At 41.5% G+C, this 27,741-nt stretch overlaps 1 protein-coding gene across 2 annotated transcripts in view; it reads left to right on the top strand.

Annotated features, from left to right (window-relative positions):
* The window catches only part of LOC115378950 (cadherin-18-like), a 104,600-nt gene extending 94,216 nt beyond the window's left edge, over positions 1-10,384 (top strand). Inside the window, exon 11 of one of the 2 annotated variants that reach the window (XM_030079536.1) lies at positions 9,576-10,384. In XM_030079536.1, coding sequence (XP_029935396.1) covers positions 9,576-10,081 — 506 coding nt within the window. In that variant the 3' untranslated portion in view covers positions 10,082-10,384. The remainder of the gene's footprint in view (positions 1-9,575) is intronic. The other variant, XM_030079535.1, reaches the window with a different exon arrangement.
* Positions 10,385-27,741: the final 17,357 nt, after the last annotated feature.

The following is a 27,741-nucleotide window of genomic DNA, read 5'->3' as shown; positions in this document are numbered from 1 at the left end:
GCTCAGAAATTGGAGAGACAGAGATGGAGAGGACAATGACAGCAAAGAAGAGGCGCACAGAAAGAATACTGAATAATCCTGCCACTAGAGGGGAAGATAGGTGAACTTCAGGCAGAGAACAGAGAGGAGTCGTGCCATGTTCAGAGAGACAGCTCAAATCTGTTTGGTTTTGTTTTTTCGACCCCTAAAGCCGATGCGAATCGGATATTTTCTGAGCAGCAAAAACCAAATCAAATCTGGGCTTTTCAGCTCAGAGTTGAGTCACATCCAGACGTGGTTTGAGATACAGTTCAAATTGCATGACTCAGAGTCTGACCACTGACCCACCCAGCACCTATTTAACATCACAGCAACAACAAACAAGATAGCACACAATGAATAGACACCAATAAAGTGCAATAGCATCAAAATAGACTGTTATGTATAGAATGATGCAACAGAGCAAAATGCAGTATCTGTAATCCAGACCACTAGTGATGCTTGCTTTAAAAACAAATTAAGAAGAAGAAAAAATCAGTTTAGGTGTGTAAATACATTTCCTTACATGTAAACATTCTGTTATACGTTGTGCTGCTGACTGTTGGCAGCACAGTTTCAATTTTGGGGATTTTTTTTTTTCCCCTCTGGGAGCAAGAATAAATATATTGAATCAAGGCAGAATAAGCCTGCTCAGCCCACCAGTATCAAGAAAATGGCACCGGATTCAATAACATTATGTAAACAAATGGGATTATCTCATCCCGCTGTCAGATTTTTACACCTGTTAAGACTGAATATGAGATTAAATGTCTTGTCAAGATGGAGATGTTTGTCGTGTGCACGCTTCTGTGCCGTTCCGGTGACAGCCCAAGCCGCGGGGACGGTAAAATAAGTTTATTGTCTAATCACGCCAATTTGATCTGGTCACTTATGATTCACAGTGTGGACAGTCTGCCTCCGAGATCAGATGTGAATGTCAAATTAGATTTGCCTCCTGCTGTCTGAACACAGCTTTAAAGGTGCTCATCGCTTCATATTTAGCGCTCTGGCCATTATTTGGCCACGATTTTCATGGGAGGTACAAATGGCTTGGAGTCAAAGATCAAATGGAGCTCGTTAAACAATCGTGCATCAGCCAAAGTTGGGGTTTCGGAGGCGTGTATATATATGTGTGTGTGTGCAGCGGAGAGTGCATGCCATATAAAGAACAAATATCTTTCCGTGCAAATAAAACCGCAGTAGGACACGGCTAGAGGAACTGTATAATTAGCACAGTTCACAGTCGCCCCGCTCCCCTCCTCCCCTCCGTGATTGTCTGCGGACATTAGCGCGTGAAGGTTATGCATATTCATACTGGCAGTCTCTCCTCTCCATTGCCAGAGCCTGGAGTTGCGAGGAACAAAAGGCCATCGCCACTGTTTGGAGCAAACGTTTAAGTGAGAGACAGAGGCTGCATCGCTAATCACCACCACAAGGCAGGGGAAGTCGCTTGTTTATCAGGCGGAGATTTGCTAACATGTCATCCCGTGAGATTCGACGTTTTGGCAGCGGGGTTAGTCGCAGTGAATCAGATCGCCGTCAATGTAAGCCACCGTCTCTGCTGTTCGTGCTGAACGTCACGAATAAATGGCTGAATGTGAGCTTGAGCCCAGATTGCAGTTTGCCTTCAGATCATTATTTATTTTTGTTGGTTGTTAGGAGTCAACACACGGTGACTAGACGCCCCGGCTCGTCTGGGATTGTCCCAAGCCGGGTGTCTCAAGTTTTCAACATTCACTACCGAACTGTCCTGATTTTTTGCTATTCATGCCCACAATTTGAACCAAACATACATGTCTTATATACTGAAATTGGTCAGTGTTTTCTGCGGAGTCTAATTGTGGCACAGTCGCAGCGAGCTGACCTCTACGTTTGACACTACGGCCCTCAGAAGTCGGCGATGTCATTTTCAACGCACATTTTCCTAGCAGATCCCCACAGAAACGCCTCGCTCTACAAGCCCGGTCCGGCTCGATTTCCACATTTTTAAACAAACATCAGAAACATGGATCAGTTTCTGCTGAATCTAATGGAGCCACGGTCCAAACAGCTGCAAAAACAGCCAACAGAGGAAATGTCACCGACAAATATTTTGTGTATGTGTTTTTTTTTGTTTTTTTTTTAAAGGTATCTGACCATCAATACAAGTATTTTATTACACCAGTGCAAACCATGTGTCTTCTGTTTGCTAGTGTTATTATACCATTTTCAAATAAACTAGGTTTTTGTGGATTTTGGGAGGAAAAAGAAAAACAGTATTTGGGGCGCTGTCCATGGTGCTGAACGGGGCTCATACATGCATACATGTGCTTGTACATTAACATGTGGTGCATTTAAGAGTCCTGGATTTTGGCTTTGAAAATATGGCCAGTCTAGGTCAACATCCATTTTTTTCTGTTAAATTCACACATTTTTGCATCACTTCCTCCAGTTAGGTAGGAATTCATAATTCATAATTCATGATTATGAACCATGGCGCTTTGAAGTGGACTGAGATTTACAGTTTCAGGCCTTGGCCATGCTAATCTGGGTAAAATTTGAAAATGCTGTTTCGGTGGTCCATCCACACCGCACCACAGTAGCGTTTTCAGACAGAAACACCCTGAAATGTCCCCTGCCACACTTGATGCTCCACTAGATAGATAGATAAATAGATACTTTATTCATCCCGAAGGAAATTCCCAGTTTTCAGCAGAATCCACAGATTACAAGATTAAATAAATAAAAAAAAATAAAGAATAAGAGATGACACTAGAGATCTAAGTACAACAATGTGCAAAAAATGTGCAAAATACTGTGTGCACTAGATCACATGACTAGTTTTCCCATCCACACTCAAACACTATGCCAGTGTATTCAAATTTATACCCGTTCATTTTCAGAAAGGTCCTGTTTTCGAGGGTGGAAAACGCCAGCTTGGGTGAACAGAAGGTCAAACCGAGGGGAGAAAAAAGATGCGTTTTCAAATTTGCCCGGCTTAGTATAGGGTTGCTCGGTGCCACCAGATGCAGACCATATAACGTTGTTGTCACCTGCTCAAACAAACTAAACTGAAGGAATAAACACCGCAAACATTCATGTTATGGACAGAGACACAGATGAATAAACAAGAGAGGGACGAGTAAACCAGACAGAGAGAGAAAGAGTAAGACAGAGTGAGGTCTGAACAGGGTGTGGTGAGAGGCAGCCAAGCTGGCTTTAGATACGCAGGCTGAGAGAAGTGAGGGTGATAGAAAAGTGGCAGAAAGACAAAGATATCCACAGGTGGCAGAGCACAGAGAGAGCACCATTGTCTGCATCAGATCCATAGACATGACTGATTGAATTGAAAAGCGTATTGGCTCGTCACAGTGTTTGTGTGCGATTGTGTTCATTTCTATTTTTTTTTTTTTTTTCTCTTTTGTCTCCTTTGAGCTAAGACTCTTTTATATGTGTTTCCATTAAGCCCGTTTTATCTCACTTGTACATTTTTTTCCCCTTTCTCTTCTTGTGTTTTATCTGTAAGCAGTAAACAAAATGATAAAAGGAAGGAGGGGTGATTGCAAGACATGGCCACAGGCATGAATTGTGCCTATTCTAGTCAAAAATTACCCTTTAAACTTGACTAAAAATGACATGAGTCTGGATTTAACTAATCTGTCTTTAAAAAAATCATCATTACAGGACTAATTGCGAGGGCTAAATGAGGGATCATAGTGAGGATATTTAATGGAAAGAGGATGGGTTATAACAGCCACTCAGTATCATCACAGACCAAAAACTAGCAATAACTCAAAATAATCTGATTTCTTTTCACTTTCCATTTTTTTATTTTATATCAATTTCCGGTCATATCTTGTAACAGTTCCATAGAAACCCAGAAAGCAAGCTGTCCACATCGGGATCGGAGTGCTCACATATACAAACACCTTCACCAAATGTATGTCCTGTCCTTTAAAAATCGCTTAAATATTGTAGATATCCGCTGTCTTAAACCTGGATTAGTCGCTCTTGGGAAAGATGCTGGTTTTACATCGGCACAAATTAAGTCTGGATGACAGTGGAGAGGTAATAATGTGTGCATGTGCAAAAAAACATGAGCAGGTGCATGGCATGAAAAAACAAAACAAAAACAATGCTCTATGCAAGTGTCGCTATGATTTCAGAAGTCTCACTTATTACTTTCTGCGTACTGAATGAACGTTGTACTTGTGTTAATTCCCCCAAGAGGACACGTTTGAGGAAAATAAGCTTTGCTCTCGTCAGAAGATACAAGCAACGGCCTGCTATTTGGTTGAGAAACATTATTTTTTTTGTTTTACATCGGTCCTCTTGTGCAGTTTTCAAGAGCGAATCCTCTGCAGGGCCGATGAGGGACAGATGCAGGGTGATTTCACGAAGGGAGCCCTGCACAGTGGCCTCCACAGCAGAAAATAGATATCTGCAGACTGGATTAATGCTCCCTGGTGTAAAAAGTAGTTTACTGAGCAACGCTTAGGCCTCAACAGGGCTTCAGTACGGGCGTATGAAACAACCTGAATAAACCATTATGGGTGCATTACTGCAGGCGGTGCACACCAATATACGGAGCACAGGTTCCTTAAAATATTGTCGATTGCTGTACATCATGAACTGCAGAGTGTGCGCTGGAAATGGCATACGAAATGTTGGCGAGTAAATCACTGAGGGAGCATTAACCCAGTGTGTGGGCATCATTTTCTTTTTTCATTAAATTTGGATTATTCACTTTTGGGCCACATTGGGGTCTTAAAACTACAGATAGTGCAGTCAGGAAGTGGCCAAAAAAAAAAAAAAAAAAATGTAATGCCTCGAGGAAAAAAAAAAAAGTGCATGAGGAAGTAATTTAAAAAAGAAAAAAAAAAATAGTCTTTATTTCCAAGTTCAGCTCACAGTGATTGACCCAGCGTACCTCACACACACAAACTCACATCCTTGCATTGTGTGATTGGCCGCTTTAAACACTGCACCGATAAGCGCTGTCCCAGATAAATTGCTTTTTTCTTCACACTCCCTAAACCCACTTGGGCAGCACCGGGCTCTCCTTAAAAGCCTGGGTGGAGTGAAGTGAATTCAAGACTAATCACACACAGAGCTGCACTGAGCAATGAAATATATGTACATATAGGGTCATTTCTGTATAATGAAGTGTTTTAAAGAGGTGTTGTGCGGTGTAAGTTTGTCCTCTCTAATCCTAACAGAGTGGAGCATTGCATTTTTAAATCAGTCTCACTTGAGTTCACTCGGCCAAATAGCGGGTGAACTTGATAGGAATTTTGATAATTAACCGTTTAGTCATTTATCAGGTGTAAAAACCAAATGTTTGCTGGTTACAGCTTGACAAATGCACAAATTTGCTGCTTTTATCCATTTGGTATCATAAAAGATGTCGACCAGTCATTCCATGCCGTGAAAAACGTAGATGCCTGCCTAGATTAACACACATTTTTTTCCTTTAGGAACCGTTAAAATAAATGAATAAATAAAAAATTGTGTATTTACAGCAACAAAAGTAGAAATGAAATCAGGTCGTACGTTTGTCTTTGTAGTCAAATTTAATGAAAAATTGGTCAAAATGCGTCAAAGCCACACAATTTCCATCATTTTCCATCAAGTCAGTTGCCTTGCGTTATATTTTGCACCTTTGCACTGTCATGTGACCTCAAATGTGACTTCAAACACAACATTAGGCGCATAAAATATTCAGAATCACTAATCTGGATTATTTTAATTAAACATTTTATGAAAATGGCTCTAACAAAAGATTTTTGCATTTCGCCTCTGATCAGATTAATTAAGCAAATTTTAAGGATCACTATCGGCCCTGGTCACTTGTGATGGGCATTTGACATTATTTTTAACATATTATAGATAGATTGTAGTAAAATGTAATACAAAAATTCGTCCTAATGGGTCAAAATGTGGTTTTTAACCAAGCCGCACATTTTCCATCATTTTCCATCAAGTCAGTTGCCTTGCGTCATATGACCTTTGCGCTCTCATGTGACCTCAAATGTGACTTCAAACACATTTGAGCACATTAGGCCCATAAAATATTCAGAATCACTAATCTGGACTATTTTAATTTAACGTGTTTTATGAAAATGGCTCTAACAAAAGATTTTTAGCAAATTTTAAGGATCACTATCGGCCCTGGTCACTTGTGATGGGCATTTGACATTATTTTTAACATATAATAGACCAAAGTGATGGATCAGTCAGTCATAAACATAATTGATGGCTCAATCCATAGTGAAAATAATCATTAGTTGCAGCTTTACTTGTAAACAACAGTCACATGGATACACAAGTAGCTCATTTAATGAACAGAGATTTTTGGTAATCCATCATCCTGGGAGGAAACAGGGTTCGGATTTAGATTTTGACTCTAGCGCCTCTAATTTTTGTGAACCATGACGGACCTGTCTGCATTCTGCTTTACCTTTTTGCATAACTTAAGACACCAGAGCATCGGTTCAGACGGGTTGGTTCATGTCGTTATAGTATCTTTTCCCAGCATTAGCAACTGCAGTTATCATATGTCAGCATCCATTTCCACATGTTCCATACACTCACATCTTGTGTTTCGCAGTTGTTTCCTGCGGTTGGTTCAGATTACACCCTCTCTCCTAACGAACCACTCCACAGCTCACTTGGAAAACGACCGAGACTCGCATTTTCAGTCTGCCTCGGTCGAGTTATTTGGTGTAATGAACTGAACCGAAGGAATAAAGGCTCCAGTGTTTCAGTAAAGCGCTTCGAATATCCTTGGCGTCACCGCAGCCCCCAGGTCTTGGGCTTAATCTTTGTCTATGAAACTGTCCCACAGCGCATCCGCAGTATGCCACACAACAGCAAAATTAATTTCATGAATAAATAGATTAGCCAAATGCATCATCGCATCCCACACCTTGTGAAGGCTGCGAGCTCTACCTCCGCCTCCCCTGCTTTCACTCTTCTCTCTGTTGTGTCTCCTTCGGTATCAGATAGTAGTGATCCACCCACCGTCTGCCCGCTTCAGGGTTTTCAGCACTAAAGATGAAAAAACTCTTCACCTTGGATGTGTTAGAAGGTGCCACATCCTGAGAGAGGAGATTTCTAACACAGTAGTACATTGCTTTTTTTTTTTTTTTTTGTATAAATATAGACAGCAGTTTGGTGTGGAGCATTTCTTTTTTTATCTTGAAGATTTCCCACCGCCTCCTTTGTGCGAACCTGGACTTTTTCCTGCCGTTCAGATTTTGTGAAGGTAATTTGATTGTAAGGCAGAGGGTTCACTGCTAAATTTCTCCACGGCAGCAGCGATCTAAGTGGGTCGTCGCCCGCCAACGTTGCATAATGAACTCCTCTTAGATATCGCACCGCTGTAAAAAAAAAAAAAAAAAAAAAAAAAAAATGCACTTCCCTCGCTGCTGCCGTTATATTAAGTGGATGTTAGTGGTAACATGGTGTAGAGCGGCGGCCATCATTAACTCAAGAAGCATAACTCTCATTAGTTGTAGCAAGTCCCGAGCTGTAGCATGTCATCAAATATTACTTTGCTTCATGACTTCATCAACTGTTAGATAAGATTTTCACACACTGCGAGCTACTTATCGGCCCAGACGTACTGCAACCTCACGCTACGTTTCATTTACCGTGGCAAAAAACGGTGCAGGTTTCCCATTAGCGAGCTCACGTAAAACTGCGAGTTGCATACTGCGGTGGAAAGAGTACTACAAATTGCTGCTCCAGTGGAATTACTGTGACTTTGCTGATATTTTACCGAAGTAGAAGGTGAAATACTGCTGTAAAAAAAACTACTAAAGCAAAAGTTTCTCATTTAAAATGCAGTAAAAGTTACTGGGTTACTTTCTCCAAACAGTAAATGTGTCAGTGATCTTTTCCATGCAGCTAGAAAAGGAGTACAGGGTTCAAACTTGATTCTTTTAAAGGTGCATTGCGCACAATTGCTGAGGGCTGATTGACTGACAGATGTGGAATATACATATAATGTAAAATGCAGATAATACATATGGTTCTCATCATCAGGCCAGCTCATTGATTGACTGATTATTCCCCAACAACCATTTGCAGTTTTTCCATTGTGCAGCTTTTATTGTGAAATTTGGGAAATGACAAAAAGTAGAGCCATCAAAGCAGAAGCAGGCTCCCCTTCTCATCTTTGCTGCCTGAGCTTTTATTGTGAAAGGTTCCACAATCTGTCACTGATCATTTGTTCTCTGTGACTGATCTGATTTAAAATGTAGTGAAGTACTTGAGCAAAAACGGACTGGAAATAAAAGTCAAATTACTGAGTGAACATGAGGAGATCTAATTAGTCACTTCCAGCGTCTGCTTACATGAAGCAGACTCGGCTGCATGTGTTGACACGGGGTGCCACGTTCACTTTCTCCCAACTAGCCGTGCTGCGTTTTGGCCGGATGTGATGCTAAATCTGCTGCAGGGATGATAATGAGTGCATTCTCCTCAGCCCAGCAGCTTGCATTCAAAGAATCATAACAGCGCATGCTAATGATGGCTAATGTGTGTTATTGATTTACAACTCTTCAACGCTTGGCTAGTTTTAGTGTCCTGATGGAAAATCGGATAAATATGCACATAAAAACGGCTAATGCTCGCCTCTCATTTGGTTAGCTGTTTACGAACCACAACATGTTAATCTGTTATGAGCTATGAATTAGCAAACAACATAGGCACACACAGGGAATGAATGGCATTAGCATAAAAAGAGGATGAGCGTTGTAACCACATCCAACTGTGCCGCTATGATGTGATGTTCAGCTTGGCGCTTTGTCGTTAATTTTATTGTTTACAAAGCAGTTTCTTCCTCGTCTCTCTCCTACAACTGTTGCCATCATCATCATCTCATCACTGTGATGGATAATCACTGTCACTGTACTGTATGAATTAGTACATTTCCCAGAATTTCCTTGTATTTAGCATTCCTTTTGGATTGGATCAGTCAGATTGGATCCGTTTACTTTTCATTTCTCGCTTTAGTTTGTTTATTTACTTTTTCGGAGCAAACTTAGCCCTCATATTCCATCAAAATCATCATCCACATTATGGCGTGATCATAGCATCTCATGTAAACACAATCATTCTGCAGTTTGTCTTCGTTTTAGTTTAGTTCTAGTTTGGTTTATGCTGGCCATTTGCACCATATCAGTGCAAAGAGTCCAGCGTGAGTTTAAACATTGAAATTAATTAGCAATAATTCATCAGTTGTTCTAAATAATAATAATAATAAAAAAAAATCAGCATAAACTTCCTCTTTCACAGTGATGTTGAATGGAAATCAACTGAAGGAAATAAAAAAAAGTAGAAGTTGTTCCCAAATATTGCTTGCTCTTCTGTTTTGCACTTGTAAAATATAGTATTTTTTGAACAATCTTAAAACTACACAATTTACATAATTTTTAATTAATTTTCACAGCTTCTCCACAATTTATCCCCCACAGCTACAACAGCTAAACACCTCTTTTTTCCTTTTTTTTTTTTTATTGTCTATCGGTGATCTCATGACTATTGTCTCCTCCTCCTGTCCTCTCTTGCAGCCATCGTGGTTCTCTTCATCACTTTGCGGCGGAGCAAGAAGGAGCCTCTCATCATCTCCGAGGAGGACATCCGCGAGAACGTGGTCACCTACGACGACGAGGGCGGAGGCGAGGAGGACACCGAGGCGTTCGACATCATCGCCCTGCGCAACCCGGCCGCCGCCGAGGAGCTCAAGTTCCGGCGGGACGTTCGCCCGGAGGTGAGGCAACACTGCGGCCCGCCCCGCGGACGCCGGAGCCCCTCGGTGGAGCTGGACGTTGTGGACGTGCACGAGTTCATCAAACAGAGACTGGTGGAGGCTGACATGGACACCAGCGTGCCACCCTACGACTCGCTCCAGACCTACGCCTACGAGGGCCAGGGCTCGCCCACGGGATCCATCAGTTCTTTAGACTCGCCCGGTACGCACTCGGAGCAGGATTATAACTACCTGGACGACTGGGGGCCCGAGTTCCAGAAACTGGCAGAACTCTACGGAGAGGCAGATTCAGATGTGACGACCTAGTCTGTGATTTCGCTCCTGTGAAAAACCAAATCCGTTTGAAATCCTTTTTTTTTTTTTCAAATTTACACTAAACAGTATAAACAAACAGAGATGCTTTCAAACTGCTCTGGTCGTTCCAACTTCTACCGTTGAACTAACTGACTGCCCTTCCTTTTTTTTTATTTTTGTCGCTTTGGATCATGGGTCGTTCATCTGGAAGTATTAAATAAGATTTTGAGATGGAAAAACAACAATAAGGAAAAAAGGAAAATGATATTTTCCTTGGTGTATATTTTTTATTGCTCAATAAAGTCCTGAAATCCATATGAGTGGATATATGTGACAAAGCGTACACTTCTCTTCCTTTGAGAGCGGATATGCAGTCGGTAGTTATTGTGGCGTGAGGCATTAGCCGGGTTATTCATGATTCATTGCACAAATAATGATATTGAGCCAGCCATATCATATGCACTGTAATGACAATTCAAAAGTCAAACGAGGTGTGCTTTGTCTCATTTGTTCTACTTGGGCATTATCTTTTCAGCGGTCATTGAAACTGGCCATGTACGACATTACAGCCAATATGTGTGGAGCCACTCAAGCTTGCCTGATGTTAACCTTGGAGAGGGGAGCCAATACAGAATAACCCTGTTAAAATACAACTTTAAGATGATGCTATACATGCCAAGTGCTGTTTGGAAAGTCAAAAGCAGTCCAGTTATTACTGTGAATGTGGACAACTTTCTCCAAAAACCCAGAATCCGTAAAACCTCCACAGGCTCCAGCGAGATCCTATCGAGATGCAAAATCTTTGAGCTCTTTCTAATGAAATCGACCATTTTTTTTTTTTTTTTTCAGGACCCACAGAACCGTAAAATGCAACCTTATCCCCTTAAAATCCCTCTGGGGCTTCTCATGGTCAGCTTTCCAATTTATGAGGTGTTCGAAAGCCCCTCAATAGCAGCTGGACTCTTTGTTCGTCGGTTCATTAGTTCGTTGCGGTGTTCATGCGTGACACTTTCTGCAGTGCGCCGCGCTGAAAGGAATTACGGTAGCCGGTCTTTAGGCCGCGCAGACCGCCAAGAGCCCCGCAGGCGGGTTGGCAGAAGTCACACAAGCATGAACCAGCATTAAGTCGGTGCATTTACATGCTAGGAGGTGGCTCGATGAAGTCAGCGCCAATTAACTCAATCAAATCAGCAAAACCTTTAGTTCAGCAAATCTCTTACAAAAGTGCTGCAGCCCCGTGCTTTCACAGTGACAGATGGTGTTTTTTAAAGTCCGCATAGTTTCACGCACCCCATGCTTACCTCATTCTCCGCAGAGCACCTCCAGATGTCACCGGAGGACATCAAAGGTTCAAATTTTATGTTGTTCAAAAATGTCAATTAGGTCCTTTATCCTTTAATGTTAATTGTCAAATTCTCCTTTCCGTGTCCTTTCATCTGTGCACTGGCACCGTCTTGCCTTTTCTAGCTGCCACAAGTTAAGTCTGTCTATGAGAAGTGCTATTCTTGCCTTAAGGAAAAAATACAGTGTTATCTGTAAAATCAAAGGAGTTGCATCATCCCAGCATGTCCTTAACTGAGGAGTTCTGCTCCAAAATGAACAGTGCATTTGAAAAAAAAAAAACGAAAATGAAAAAAAAAAAAAGAGTGTGGCAATCATTTAATATCTCTTGAGTAAAAACGGACCTATCTGCATTGACGAAGTGGTGTTATTTTGCCAATTAGTGACTAAAGCTACCGACTGACCTTCAAAAAGTAGCACAATTTGCTTTAATGTGCTGCAGTTTCAAGCGTTTTGTATAAATAGGGATGTGTTGAAAGGCAAACAGCTGTCACAATTGGTGAATGTTACTTTGGAGGTTCGGCTCTCGTCTGTATAATGAAGACACTCACTGGCAGGATAGCTTCCATACAAATACAGACAACGCACAGAGGCGGATTTAGGATGTACAACGCTTTGCTAAAGTTAAAGAAAGAAAGCCGCAAAGCAACCGGGTGGGGCGGGGGGCCAGACAAGTGAGAGTCAGTCAAGGCAAAGTTCAGGATAACCAGTGGTTCAGACAAACAAACTTGGCAGGGATCAGGTAAAGCAAAGTTCAGGTAAACAGCAGACCGACACAAGGACATGGAATAGCAGAACGCCAGGAAGCAGACTAAAAAAAAAAATCTATCGAGGGCTACTGGTGGGTAATCGCCTGGTCAATAAAATGCTGAAGGCTGATTAGTGATGAGGAACAGCGGGGTTGATTACGGACAGGTAACAGGTGTGTAGCGGTGGGAAACTCTGGGAAACTTAAGCCCAAATCCATTTTTGGCACATCTAGATTGCATCCAGACTGATTTGGACAGCAAAAACCCACAATAAATGTGATTTTTGCTTTTGGAGGTGTTTTTGAAACGTGATTCCAGTTGGATTTCTACAGAATGTGACACGCACCGCGACGCACACAGCGACACCGTCAAATCCGGAGTGATGGGAGTGCATCAGAGTAGCCGGGCGCAGCCTCCTCTGCCGCTGGGTTCATCTGGTGCGACTGAAGAGCTCTGCACTGCGACCTGACAGAGCTATTGTTTGGCGGCTGAGATGATGATCTCCATTTCTCACGCTTCTTGCATTTTAATTGCGCGGCACCGTATCCATATGAAAAAACGCACCCTTGTTTTTGTCACTCACACCTTCGTCGTTACCACGGCAACCCATGCAGATAGGCTGGGGATGCCTGGACACAAAAACACCGCCTGATTGCGAGTAGCAGGGCAGAATCTGTCTTATAAATCCGAGAGATCTGAAGAACAAATCTGAAGAAGAGCGCAACTGCACAACTTGAGAAGACAACACACACACACACACACACCACACAGGAAACACAGAGGGTCTGTCTCAATCGAAGGGCTAGATGACTACTAGGTCGCAGCCTACGGTGCCCACATAGGAGGTGTCCGATGTAGGTGTCGATATCAAGTTTACCGGAACTAAAAGTTTAGTGAATTGGGACGGTGTAGCCTGCGGAGGATTCCTACGTCATTATTATCGAGGCTTCCCGAAGCCTCGAAAACGAAAACGATAAGCAGCTTCAACGCTCTCAAGATGGACAACGTTGATTCTGTAGTTTTATGTATTTCATTTTATTTTGTCTTCGTGAAGATGCAGGAAATTAAGATAATTGTTACACCTCACCTCAATTGCAACAGACTATCCCAATTAAAGTAATTGTACACATGGCTACATTGTAACGTACCTGATGCGCTGATGGTTGCTATGGAAACATCATGCAAAATGCCTATCTAACTCATCTAACTAAACTTGCATTTACAGGCGTTGTTCGGATACAGTTAACAGCTAAACCGAATCTATGGTGGTAATTACAGGCACGAAAACTTATCAAAACGTCATGATATAAACATTAAGACGGTCTAAAACAGGCTTCATAATTCCAGCAATGGTGGCTGATCCAGAAATTCAACTGGACCAAAAGGTACCCTGGGAAGTAGGCTGTGATGTCGGCCACGAAGCATCGTGGAGGTGTTTCCTGCAAATGAGTCAAAAATAGGCTGGATCTGTCGGCTGCATCTGCAGGACCCCACATGGTAAAATTGAATTGGGACAGCACTTGTCGCGCCGCCGTGACATAAGCAGCCTACAAATACGACCTAGGTAGCGTACAGCCTTTGAATTGGGACAGAGCCAGAGAGAGGACGATGACCATGGCTACTATTTTCTCTCTGGTTTGAGCTTCAGTCCACATGAAAACAGCATTTTTGGTCACTGAAAACACTCTCCAGAATGGAATTAAGAAGAAAAAAAACTGCCCTTTTCTTTGAACAGTGCAGACAGGTGACCAGTATAATTTGATAATGCTGACATCACTGCCACAACTTCTTTGCACATGCTCAGAACGGAGACGTTAACCTCACACACTTTAAACTTGCCTCATGACAAATGTTCTTCATTTCCAGTCCAGTGGGTCTATTTAATTTGCAGGGAACCGTCCACGCTAGGTAGTGTTTTTAGGGAATATGTCGGCTTAGGACTATCTCATTACTGCACAAAGCGCAGGACACATCCTGGTTAGGGTCCTTAATCCTTGATATTAAATGCAAACATGTTCTATGTAACGTTTCATGTCATGTCTCATGTGACATTTCCTTGTTAATTTGTCTATATTTTGGATAAAATAGGTTCCTATTAAACAACACGGAGGCCTTCTTGCATTGAGACAGACCTAAAATTCTGCATTCATTTGTCACTTTGAGTCGCTCAACCTTGTCATCCGTCCATATGAGCAACGGAGCCTTGCTTTTGGCGTCCAACTTCATTTTCCAGACATCTTAGGACATTACAGTTGATTTTAACCGCGTTTGTATCTGCATTTGCAACTCATCGTCATCAAATGGCTCCACTTCTGTGTTGGATTCTTTGTGTTATCGCATGTACAGAGATAGGCTTGTTTCCTGTGTGGAAGGATTTTTAAAGTTGTGTTTTGAAAAATATCTGTATCCGTGTGGACGTGACCAGTGGCATGGCAGATGAAGGTGGAGGGCAGGATGGTGAAGCGCTTCCCATGACAAAACCTAGCATAACCGTGGACGAAACAAAACTACTGAGGCTCTAACATCAGAAGTTGCGGAAATTGCATCAGTTGTTCTCCGCATTTTAAGCGTGCTGTTTAGCAATCTCAGCCCAGCCTTGACTCCGCTCTGTCCTGTCATGGTCTCCTGGACCTCTGGGTCTCGGCTGCTCGAGAAACGCTGACGGGGGTCGGAGGAAAGAAGAGGGAGGGCGATGAATATTTTACAGACCCTCTGCTCGCACCTCCTGACACTGCCACTCTCCTTTCTCCATAAAAGTCCTTCCTTTCTCCCTCTCTGTATCTCCATGTGTCTATCTGTCTTCCTCATTATCTCCTGCTGCCCACAGAATAACTGTGTGTTTTTTGTCTTTTCACAATTGGACCGAGACAAGGAGACAGGCGGAGAGATTCCTCCAATGCCTGTGAGGAGCCTGGGGGCTGGCCTAGGGCACAGGTCATATGAGGTAGCCTGAGCCAACCAGAGAGGTGCCCGAAATTGCATTTTAATGCCCATTTGCTTGTTTGTTCGTCTGTGATTGCTGCTTGATTGACGCTTCATTCGCTCATTGTCAAATTTGTGAAAGCTGATGCTATGAGCCAATAATTAGTAATACTCTAAATATTAGCTCCCCCCTCTCATATAAACATCATAGCTTAATTGTCAAATTATGCAGCAGCAGCAATAGAAGTCTGGGAGATTACCATCCCATCTTTCATTGTTTTCGCCTGCTCTAGAATGAATAACGGCTTTTCTTAGCGTAGTAAACAAAGTCAGCAAAAAAAATGTAGACTTTCAGATGAGTCCCAGGTGCCTAAGGTGTTGAAATTTCCTACCCCAGGCGGCAAATATAGTAGGACATGCCCTGGAGGGCCGTGCTTGAAAAGCAAGTGAAAGCTGGAGAACATGAAGGGTTTGAGGAGGAAACTTGATCTGGAAGAGGGACACTTGCTGTGCATATTTTCTAGTCATCCAAATAGCACAGATCTGCTCCGTTAGAAACCATTTAACTGCAATTTTTCTGTTTTCTCTGGTTATTTACCCCTGTGTTGAACTTATTGGCAATTTGTCATAGCGTTAAGCAGCCCACATTTTGATATAATGACTAATTTAAGTATACTTTTGGATATGACTAACATCAACATTGTGTCATTTCCATTAGCATGAGCTGGGTTTTATGCGGGGCTAAATGCCGCTGCAGCACAGTATCCTGATGTTTTGCAACTAGTAACAATGACAACTGACACACACTGGATATAAAAACATCAGTCTGTATTAATATGTAAAGTTTGTTTTGGTATCAAATCTCTGGCCTGTCAAAGTTTAAACAGCATAGTGAAACACTAATAGCACCAATGTATTTTTTGAGGACTCCAGTTATGACATAATATGTTTCCCATTTTGGATATGTTCCTTCACAACAGTCAGTTCCAGTCCCAACACTTTTGTTGGCGGATGACACTCTACTGCATTTCACAGGCACTTAATTATGCAATTATCACTCTGCCATTGTTTACCTTTGATATCTGCAGTGAGGCTTATGCAAAGGAATTGCTGACCTGTTGAACTGTAGCAGATGATACACCACGGCTTGCCAAACGAACAGCAGCAGCAAAGAATTACACTGATTGTGATTTTGCTTTTGAAAAAACGCAAATGAATGACCAGCCTCCACTTCAAAGTTGCACAAATGTTTTTATTGAAGTCGGCAACAAGGACCTGGATGCTCTAGAAAGGAAGAGGAATGAGGTGAACAGCGTAAAGCAGACGTCCTGGGCGGTTGAATACATTCACCAGCTGGCGGAAAAGCACCACATGATTAGTCAAGTAAATGCATGGGGCGTATCACGGGCCTGTGTCGCTTGACGCTGCTTAGCAACAATGCCGGCAGCTGCATTGTACCGGGAACGATTTTTCTTAGTGGAATAATTTTCCCAGAAGCAAAACTCACTAATGAATTAATAATGTAACCGTGATGAATTCTCAATAATACACTCAAGGTCATGCTATACCATGCGATATTGGCACTGGTGTGCTGCAGCTGGAGACACAAAAGGCGCCGGCGCTCACTCTCATGTATCATTGCTTACATAAGCATTATCTTCCTTATTCCACAAAAAAAAAGCAATTTTATCACTTTCACCCAACAGCAAAGACAGTCTACCTACAGTCAGAGTTGAATAAGAGTGAGTGAAACATATTTATGGGCTTACAATTTACAATTTATATTCATAATGTGAATATGTCTTGTGTTTACGGTATTTAAAAACAAGCAAACAAACAAACAACTTATGGCGTGCACCCACCTCTTCCCCTTGCAGCTCTGCACGATGATGTTCATGTCTATATGCAGCATATCCAAGTCTGCCCTGAAGCAGGAAATCATTTACTACCTCTAATTGATTTAGTTGCACAATTAGCTCATTTTACTGTGTGTAATTAAGAATCCCATTCCATCTGAAGGCAATGAATTTGACCCTTCATGGGTAATGCGGTTTGTATAGCACGACGCTGTGGTGTCTCCGCATTAGCCTGATAACATGAAATCAACATAATTTCCCACAGCCAGCGCAGTCCACTTGATTGTGTGCTTCTCATAAATATGGGCAGAAGATAAATCTTTGTGTAGAATACAACATTTAAAGGGAGGGGGGGGGGATTTTTCATCCATGACTGGAAAAACTAATCTCAAGGCAATTAGTTACTTGTTAGGTAATTAAGCACACATGACACTTGCAGAACAAGTTTCAGCTGAGGAATGAACTCAAATGTTAATAAATTAAAAAGTGGTGTAAAGTTTCCAGAGGCGTGCCGAGTGTCACCTTCGCACCGTGCGGAATATGAAAAGTGAGATAATGTGGTAAAGGAGACACAGGGAGAGGTTTACATGGAATTAAACAGGCGCTCCCTGAATAAAGATTTCTTCCTTATGGAGGCACAATCTATCAAAGTGCTGCCCATACGTTTCCAAGATAAGGCAGGGGTAATATCTCTCAGGCTCTATGAGGATATGTGTTGGGCGAAAATAGCCCCCAAGGCTTTATCTTTTGTCAGAAGAAGCAGAATGGATTATCAAACAAAATACAACTCTAATAGCGGCGCCGATGCTTCTCGTGATGTTTTACTGCCGCCGTCACCTTCTCATCTTCTGAAAACAGCCGTTCACCGTGTTCACATGACAGCCGTAATGCTCTTGAGTGGGAGGCACAAATTTTCTCCACAAAAGGGCAATGTCGAACTGCCGTGTCCCAGGTCGCTCCTCTTGCAGAGATCGGAGTCTGATTATCTCCTCGCTGCTTTGCCGTAGAATGAAAACGAAGAAAACGGTGGATGGTGGAAATCGTGTGGGTCACTGGGCTGTATTTGGAGGTGAAATTGCAATTTTAATCAGCCGCTGGCAAAAGAACAGCTAACACTGGCATTCAGTCACATCTGTTGTATAATAGCTTACTGCTTGTTATTATACAGTCGGCATGATTTACTTATGAAAAATTAACAAATACATTGGACACATTTAATTGTCTTAGGTTCACTTGAGCCTGGAAATAACTTGATGGCTAATGTTAGCTGAGCTGAAAGTTGGTGTTACATCCAGTGCATTTTATTTTCAGGCTTCAGTGAACTTTAAAAATTAAATGAGGCCAAGATGTTTGGTGATGCGTCATGTAAAAATGTAAATTTCATTGAGCGATTCTTATCATGTATAACAATATCATTTGGTAGCGATGGATGGCAGAAGGATAACATTAGCTTTTGCCACCTGAAATATAGCATGATGTCCCCCTGGATTTTTCCTACCAACTGTTTTGCGATGTTCACGGGGGAGGTGGTGAAATTATGTGATGTGAGGCGATAATGTCATGATGTGTAAGAAATGCAGCTTGGGACACACACAGGCCTTCAACACTATGACACTGCTCTTTTGTCCCACTGTCATGCCCCCCAGCCCTGCTAGGGTCAGGTTTGACTTTAGGGTCATGGTTAGGGTTATGGGTTAGGCTTACAAAGTGGAAGTACTGCCTTATTAGGCAACTGTCAAGGCAAAACAACCTAAACTGGGCCATAATAGCATCATACAGTGGAGTCCACTTATAGCAAATTTATGCACTCCAGTGGTATTGTGCATATCAGGTCAGGGATTGAGTGTGCATTTGTTTGTCTGTTCGCTTGTGTGTGTGTCTCTGTGTTTGGGTGATGCTTATGAATGTGTGTTAATGCTGGTGTGAGAGTAAAATGGTCTTTCCAGTGGGTTGTGTAAGCTAAGGCCTCGGGGCCTGCACACTCAGTGCTGACAGACTTTTCACAGCATTTGAGGTCAGAGACTTCTAAGAAGACTGAAGGCTTGAAGCCTTCACATAGAGTATGATTTAATAAAAGAGGGCTTTGCATATTATAAATGTTCATGACTCCAGAGTATCTGAAGGTGAATTGGAAATAAAAGATCAAAGGGACTTAAAATCCTTTCAAATTCAAACTTGCTATCATTAAAGTTGTTTTACTCAAACTTTGCGAGGCTGCGAAGGTTTGTTTGCTGTTGAAAACGTACGAGTTCAACATGGAATTTCAATTTTGAGACGCAGACTTATCAATGTCAAGTCCTCCTCCACTGATGTTTGTGAAGGTGGCCATTATGGAGAAAAGACGGGCCTCTGGGTTCCAGGTTTTGAAACGAATCTATTTAGAAAATACAATTACAGCAGTGGAATATAATCCAGATCTTATGGGGCGTTTATATGCCTGCACTGCTGTCAGGCAAAAGAGAAATATGCCTGCAAATTCCTTGATTAGCATATGTCTCCCTGACACCTCACCCCTGCGCTCATCATTTCCAATGAAATGAAAGAATAAACAACTAAGAATTTGAAACCGGGGTTTAAAAACGCCACCGTCAGCAAGACAGATGACCTAGATAGCCTTGAAAACTTATGGGGGGGCAAACAGGCTGCTGCTGACTTGCTTCAGTAGCGTGTGACTAATTTAAACGACTGCATCATGCCACAGCATTGAAATCTCTTCATGAATATGAAACTTATTCATGTGCTGCTTGATGAGGTTAGAATGGAAAACCCAATCAGGGAAAGCACTGAGAAAAAAATCTCCATCTCAAAAGATAATTTAAGGTTGTTAGTTAGCGCTACGTCTCTTGAAATAAGTCGTATACCATATATGTATTCTATATAGTTTGAATTTTGTTTAATGTGCACTATCCCAAGTCCAAACACACTTTACAAAAGTAAAACAACAAAATAAACATCTTATATCCTAGAAAATGTGATGGAATATCCCATAGTTTACCACAAAATATATCATATTAAACAATACAATGGATCTTAAACTGTATTAAGAAGTGGTGGAGGTAGACTATTTATGCATCACTATAAGATGTTGACAATACAGTAAATATGTATGTATGTATATGTGTAAATATGTAGTTTATATCTCCAAGGCCAAGGGCGGTCAGACAATTTTGTGCATTTCAGCATTTTCTCGGTCTGTGTCAATATTATAATCAGGTCACCTTTTCCGAGTCGCTGCACCTTGTTTGTAGTCAATTCTCACTCATTTTAAGAAAAAAATAATAATAACATTAACATTCAACAGGAAAATACATCACTGAGTAATGATGGAGATTCTTTGCAGTGTGGTCACGTTTTTTTTTTTTTTTTTTTTTTTTGGTGCATTTGAAAGCATCTAAAATATGTGACCTGGTAATGAGAGTGCAATAGTAGCAGTGAGCAAATTTCATAGCGTTTCAAAAAAAAAAAAAAATGGCACTACCTTCCCCAGTGTCAGTAGCCCTATAAACACAAGACATTATAAAAGAGTAAATATTATGAACATTAACAATTTATCTGGGTGTGCTCTGTTCTGGCATTTACACATAATAATGGTTTAAATTATTCAGCATGAAACGAGCCGCATAGTGTGTACATGCATTAAGCTACATGTACACATCGACATATAGTAATGTATTATTACATTAGTCCCAGTGCTTAGCAGGTAGGACTGTGGTTTACTGTACTTACCTCAGATGTGCTGTGTTTTCCACTCGATAACCTCAGCCCCTTGTGGGCTTAGCGTAAGCCTATTTGTCGGTTCAGTGTCAGTGTAGTGTAAGTAAGTGTGGGTCTGATCAGCATGTTGCACGCCTAATTCAATGAAACATCTGTGATAGGAGGTTCCCACTTGATAACCGTGATGCCATGCCAGCTCTCACCCACAGCCCGCCGTCCCTTTAAAGCCGCGCGCGCTCGCCGAGGGTTTTTATGTGTAAATTTACTCTCGTCTTATCAGTCTAATCCACAAAGTGGGGCTGAACCCGAGTTTAGCAGCACGAGGCGCCCGAGACGCCGTGTCTCGCTGCAGCCACCAAGCAATCCGGTCCTCACAGTTTAAAGTGCACAGCATTGCTGTAATGAGGGATGTTTTGGCAGTTAATACAATTCAATACAAAAAAAAAAAAATCCACGAGTCTTGAGACCTGATTTGAAAAGAGAAATTAATTTCCGCACAAACTCCATTATTAAAAAAAAAACTATGTATGAATAGTAACTAGTAAACAGAACCTTAGTGTTCATTTATTATTATTTTATATTATTTTCATTTATTTAAACATATAGGCAATTAGAAAAAGAACACTTGAGTTACAGAGTGAGGTCTCAAGTTGCATCAGTACTACCAAAAAAAAAAAAAAAAAAACTAGAAAAGGTATCTCTAGACGGAGATTATGTTTTTTTTTTTTCCAATCCATCTTTTTTTCTGTTTGATCTGTCTGTTTGTTAGCAGGATATCTCAAAAAGTATCACAAACTGTTAAGAATGGATTTGCATGAAACTTGGTGGAAGGAAAGAAATTATTATTTTTTCACACTGATTGGCCAAAGTCGGGCGTGCCAGTGGGCGTGGCTTCACATAAAAACGCATGTAACTTCCAAACAGATTCAGGCAACATCATGAAACTCGGGGGAACGGTCGGTCATGTGGCAAGGAATCATAAATCAGATTTTCACACTGATTGGCTGAAGCAGGGTGTGACAGTGATATCTAAATACTGGATTAAAATCTCACTTCTCCAGCTGCCATCTGTGATAGTTCACTTCCACTAATCGTCTAAGTCTTTTAACAACAATGCATGTCTGTATTACTATCTGACTGATGAAACACACTTTATAGAAGCAACAGTGGGATTTTTGGGGCGGATAAACAGAAAAAAAACAGACAAAGGGAAGAGCGCCACCTACAGAAACCCAAAGTTCAAAGTGGTTTCTGGGAAGCGTAGCGCAAAAACACCACAGCGACATGTAAATTGCACCAAAGATGTGGACAAAATCAACAATTCATGGATTGCCACTTTAATGTGTCATGTTTTGTCTCACCAGCCTTTCTAATAATCATTTTATTTTTCTTTCCTTTTTTTTTTTTTCTCTGTCGTGTGACATTTTTGCTTTGTTTGACAGTTTACAGTAAAGAGGGACAGGAAAGAGGGGGTGAACATGTGAAAAAGGGTCCCTGCCAACTCAGTCACCAAAATGCCGGCAAATATCACTTTCACAGACGCCGCTACTCCCCTGGTGCAAACACCCCGGCATATCTGATCGCACGTCAGCCGCAAACCAGCTTCAGCACAACAGCCAGCCGTGATGTGCCTGATACGCCAGAACCAGATGCACAATTCTGAATGAAAGGGAGGACTTGTTTTTCAAGAGTCTGAAGTCCTGCTGGAAATTTTGCCTCGCTGAAATATGCCAAAAAAAAAAAAAAAGAAAAAAATGTTTGATCGTCGGCCCATTTATCTCCAGTGAGAGGAAGCGCGGATGGCATCATCTCCCATGTTCATCATTGACAGGTTTGCTTGGGATGCCAGGTGTACTCATTTGTCTTTGAAATAATTGGAAATTAAGAGGATAATGAGGTCTTTGGGGAGACACTGCTGAGTGTTCCTGACATTCCACTGAATGAGGGACAGAATATATAAACCACTTTGATTGATTTGCCTTCATGATATTCATAAGAGACAAAACCGGCGAGCTTTCTCAAAGTGACGCCTGTGAAAGGAGGCACTGTAGCGTTTCATTTCTGATAACAATAATAGATGATAGCGGATAACAGCGGTCAAATACGACAGTGCCCTGCAAAGCTGGAGCCTATACGTTCAGCGTGATACACATCTGAGGCTTCTCCGAGGCTTATGCCAGTGTTTCTCACAGCTGATTAGGTATCTAAAAAAAATCCACCATTTCCATGCCAAAAAGTTACAAGGATCTGCTTTCCTCCTGGAATTGTGTTTTTGTGGTGCAGAAAAGCTTTTGAAACAGCATTTAGACACTCATGTGGAACTAAAACTCTCAACTGAGACGCGGACTAATCAAATTATTTTAGGGATGGCAATTCTTAGAGGCAGGATGACCTACCACACCTATTCAGTGATCACATTTACACACACACACACACACACACACACACACACAAAAACGCCACTAATGCAATCATAACCCAATTAAGGCAACACTCCAGCTACTGGAACTGTCATTTAAATGCCTTCATCTGTTTCTCTTAACTGGAGGAAGATCATAACCAGGATAAACATAACACCAGTTAATGAACTGTGATTTCTGCTCAGTCTTCCACTAACAGGGTTTTATAAACACCTCCGTGTGCTTTCTTTTGTTTTTCATGTCAGTCACCAGACGCAGTTGTATTTACAAAGCATTAATATAGAGAAGCCATGGTTGCTCATATATATATATATATATATATTTTTTTTTTTTTTCAAATCATCTTGGGATTGCAACTTAATTATCTCATTATCTCAATAACAAATTAATGGTTTTGCTAAGCCTGTTAGTGTTGCCAATATGCAAGGCTGAAGAATTGACAATGCAAGACGGCAAAGTCACAAATTATCAACGTGTTTATTAAGTCAAGGTGGGGCCGAGGCAGAAATTGCAACCACGGTCGGTAACCTAGCCACTTAAAAGTTGTGATCAATGTTTGAAAGCAATTTCTCGTTATCTCATAATGAGAGAATAAATCACGATCGCAAGTAAACAAAGTCGTGATCTTCATGTAACGGGATTAACAAATGTATGAGCAACCGCAGCCAAAGACCGATAATTAAATGAATCACACAAAATGGGTTATTAGAGAAACAGAAATAGTTCGAACCATGCAACTGCTGTGATGGAAATATTACCTCACCCTGATTACTTCCAGTGATCAGTGCGAACATCCTCAGTGGTAGGGGAAACTGGATTATATTACTGCCTTCAATTGGAAAATAATAATAATAATAATAAAAAGTTACAGGGTAATTCAGTGAATAAAAGCAATGTGCGAAGTAAATACATTTTCATGGCAGGTTTTTCATTTTTATGTAAACTGTGATCAAAAGAGTCCCTCAGCCATGTTGGCGGTGGATAACACGGACTGGCCGCTATCCAATATTTAATAAAAGCCCAATATCAGCCTTAAATGTAAGTCTTGTAGCAGAATCTGAAAGAAAACAGAGGGTTTAGTGAAGACGGTGCCCCCACTGAAACCGTTTTACATCGCAGTGACACCTTCCCAGAGTTGAGAAGTGTCGCGGGGGCCATGCAAGCGTGAACTGTGAATACCTGCGGGGAGAAACAGCAAACCCGCCAAAGGTAACGCAGAGGGTCCGCGTTCATCAGCGTCTGCGGTCTCCTGATTATGCATGTTTGTGTAGCACACGGGGACTTGTTAGTTTCCCATGTAATTCTTGCTGATCTGGAGATAAAAAAGACTGTTAGACTGAGAGGAACCTCGGGGGACAGGCTTTCCCCATGCCGTCCATGCTTCCTGTGGCGCCCGTGTGCCTATAAGAGAGGCTGAGAACAGCAGTCGCATGCTCCATCTTGGCGCTAAATAGCATCTTAGTGATTTCTAAATGAGCACGAACCTCGAGAGATCAAAAGCACAACATATGCTGAGATTAGTGGGGAAACAACGAGCGGCAAGAAGTGGAACGATGGTTATTGTTCAAATGGGTAGGGCTTTGAGAAGCTTTTTGCAAGCTGATTTGAGGAATTCTTCAGCTATTACCTATGCATGGCGGTGACTGCGATGGGAATTTCAGTACAAACAATGCGCTCGCATCCGTGTACCTGTGTTCATGTCTTTGAGCATTTTGCATGAACTGTTACGGTGGAAAAAAAAAAAAAACACACCAAAAAATATTGCGCACAAGCAAACAGAAATGGACAAAGAGTTAGTACTTTTTGTAGTGCGGAGAGATTTCCCCAAGGAGAGCCGGGGCGAGATGACTTTGATTATCATGTACGTTGTGTGAGGAACACAATTGGCTCTCCAGACTCCGATTCCGAGACTCTGGGGAAATGTTTCGCGACCCACATGTGTGGATAACATATTGAAATCATACCGCAGTGCTGAATCTTGTCCTAGTTCCTCTCAGAAGCTAATATCTCGAGCCTGCGCGGCGGCTGCCTCGTAGCACAACCGCGTCCCAGCTGGCTCGCCGAGTCTCAAAGGAAAGCTTATTTAATATGATGCTTTAGAAGAAATAAACAAATAAATGAAAACCCGGCTACGCAACACTTTATTATCACTTCCACTGTATTCCCTCGGCGGCTGCGATGTTTGCAACCAAAACAACACAAAAAAAAAAAAAAAAAAGGAAAGGGGAAAAGAAAAGGGAGAGCTCACCAAACAAGCAGCCAATTAATGATGACAGCACCCGTAGACTCCAGATTGCCTTTGGTATTCACTCCAAAAAAAAAAAAAAAAAAAAAAAAAAACGTTATATTTCACAGAGAAATCCCCCCAATGTGACCGTTTAACTTTTGACTTTTTGTCCCAGAAAAAACTCTCATGCGAGTGCCTCAGAGAGGGTTATATGGGTTTGCTGTATTTCCATGAAACACTCTAAACAAAGTAGTTTAATACTTCAGAGGAAGAGGGAAAATAGTGAACCACTAAGCCAATAGTCCTAAGTCACACAGGACCGCTACGACCTGAAGGCTTCCAGCGATTAATTATAATTGTATAGATCTTTGGGTGATTTCACTCCCATATAAATCCATCATGTCTATAATTTGTGCAGCAAGAACTCCAGCGCTAAGTATATTTGGTGAAACTAGAGCTTCCCCTGATATTACTGAACCTATGCAAATCAAACTCTCAGTCATTTCAGCCATAATTTGTTTTTTTGCACTTGATTTCTTTTTCCCCTTCTATTTGCATGATTTCTGTCTTCCCTCAGCCGTGAAAAATGGAAGCAGAAAGGAGGGTACAGAGGGGGGTTGTGAGTGCATCATCGGTGCACAATTCAAATTTTACTTTGCAAAATCAGAAAATGACTAATTGTCAAAAAAACCCTAACCTTATACAATTATACGTGGTGCATCGGTGATTCCGGGGGATTTCATTAATTTTAGTGTTTCATAAAATGCAGATGCCGGGGTGTAATTCGTTCATTCAGTTTGTCCGTGGTATCCACATAGGAAAAATACCAAGTTACAAATTTAATTTACATGTGTGTATGTGGCGGTGGCAATATGCATAATTCCATTACCAGGCGTATCATGAAAACAAGTCACAAGGAGCCACACCACACTTGAGACTGCCTGGTTTTGCAAGAGCTGATAAAAAGCTGCCAAAGAAATGTATCTAAATGTTGATGATATGCATGGCTTTTTCAAGTAATTCATCTGGCTGTCTTTCAGTGAATTTCAGACTCGTGTGATTGCCGAGGTGATAAACATCTTCCCCGGTCTGATTACTTCATTAGGAAGCTAAAAACGATTTCCTCCATGCTGCAGGATGGGAGCGCTCCACTCAGGATCCTCGGTAATTCTACATGTTGCAGAAGATTATCTCTCCCGGTGCCCTGACAGGTGCACATACCAAGGCAGGGCGCTCCGTGTGGGACAAATAAAGGCTTTATCTGCTCAATTCAAAGACCAAAGAAAGACAAGCTGAAGTGCAAATATGTGCAAAAACTGGAACAATAGCCCAAAGTCTCAAAACACGGATGAATGGCATCTGTTCAGCTGTCAGAGCGAACGCGTTTTGGCACGACGCCTTTCATCCGAGTCGCTCAGCAGATAAAAAGAGGCAGCACCACCAGGGATGTAGTAGGAGCTAAACCCACCTAAAGTCATTGTAAATATCAAACCGAGCTACATGAGAGCGACAAAGAGAGAAAAAAAAAAAAAAAAAAAAAACGGTTTTGTGAAAGTGTAATTGATTTGGCTCATAATGGTGGTGGAACTCATTTTACCCACCTTTTTCATTTGCCACTGCTTTGAAGATTGCCAAGTAAATTATCTCGTTCACATTTCTCGACTTTATTTGTGTTTTGTTTTCATCGCTGGCACATCACGACTGCACATGAACTCGCGTCACTTTCCCCTCAGAGTCGACCTAATCCTTAGCTGTCACCTCTAAATATACAAACTGCGAAATATGAAGGATGAGTCGGTTATTATTGCCAAGTAAAACTAGTAGCGCCATCTGTCCTACATGAAAAACACTCACATTTCACAGCTGGTATTCAGCAGTGACAACCACGTATGGTTGGGTGAACACATCAAAGACACAAACAAACAAAGAAAACACCAAATCTGTGTCAGGATTTGACACAACAACAACATAGAAACATTTTCTTTTTTCTTTTTAAATGTCTCTATAAGTAACTGTACCCGACTTCCACAATTCCCCCCCCTGTTGCCATATTCCTGTGTGTTTTTGAGTCCCAAAAATGTACAGGATGTGCACTCGCTACTTTGAGGCATTTTGAATAAAAGAGTATTTCTACTGGTAAATTAAACATAAGGTTAAATGCCCTCCGTAGCATAAATGCATGGTTCACCACCGGTTACCTCTGAATCCACTGAAATAAATACTATTCAGTGTTAAAAGTATGATTAGAATAGAGAGAGAGCACTAAAGGGGTTCACTGTGAAATAAAATATCAAAGGAATAAGTGGAAGGTGGTGTTTTTTGATAACGGGGCTCTCAGTGTAATCCTAAAAAAAAAAAAAAAAGGCAGTCCTCACTTTCAAATATGAAGCCCCATTCAAATTTAATACCTTTTTTTTTTTTTTTTTGAGTGGAAAAAGTAATA

Source organism: Myripristis murdjan, chromosome 20 (assembly GCF_902150065.1).
Source record: "Myripristis murdjan chromosome 20, fMyrMur1.1, whole genome shotgun sequence".
In the NCBI taxonomy this organism is placed as follows: Eukaryota; Metazoa; Chordata; class Actinopteri; order Holocentriformes; family Holocentridae; genus Myripristis; species Myripristis murdjan.
The sequence above is the reverse complement of the archived record's forward strand: the minus strand, read 5'-3'. Positions and strand labels throughout refer to the sequence as shown.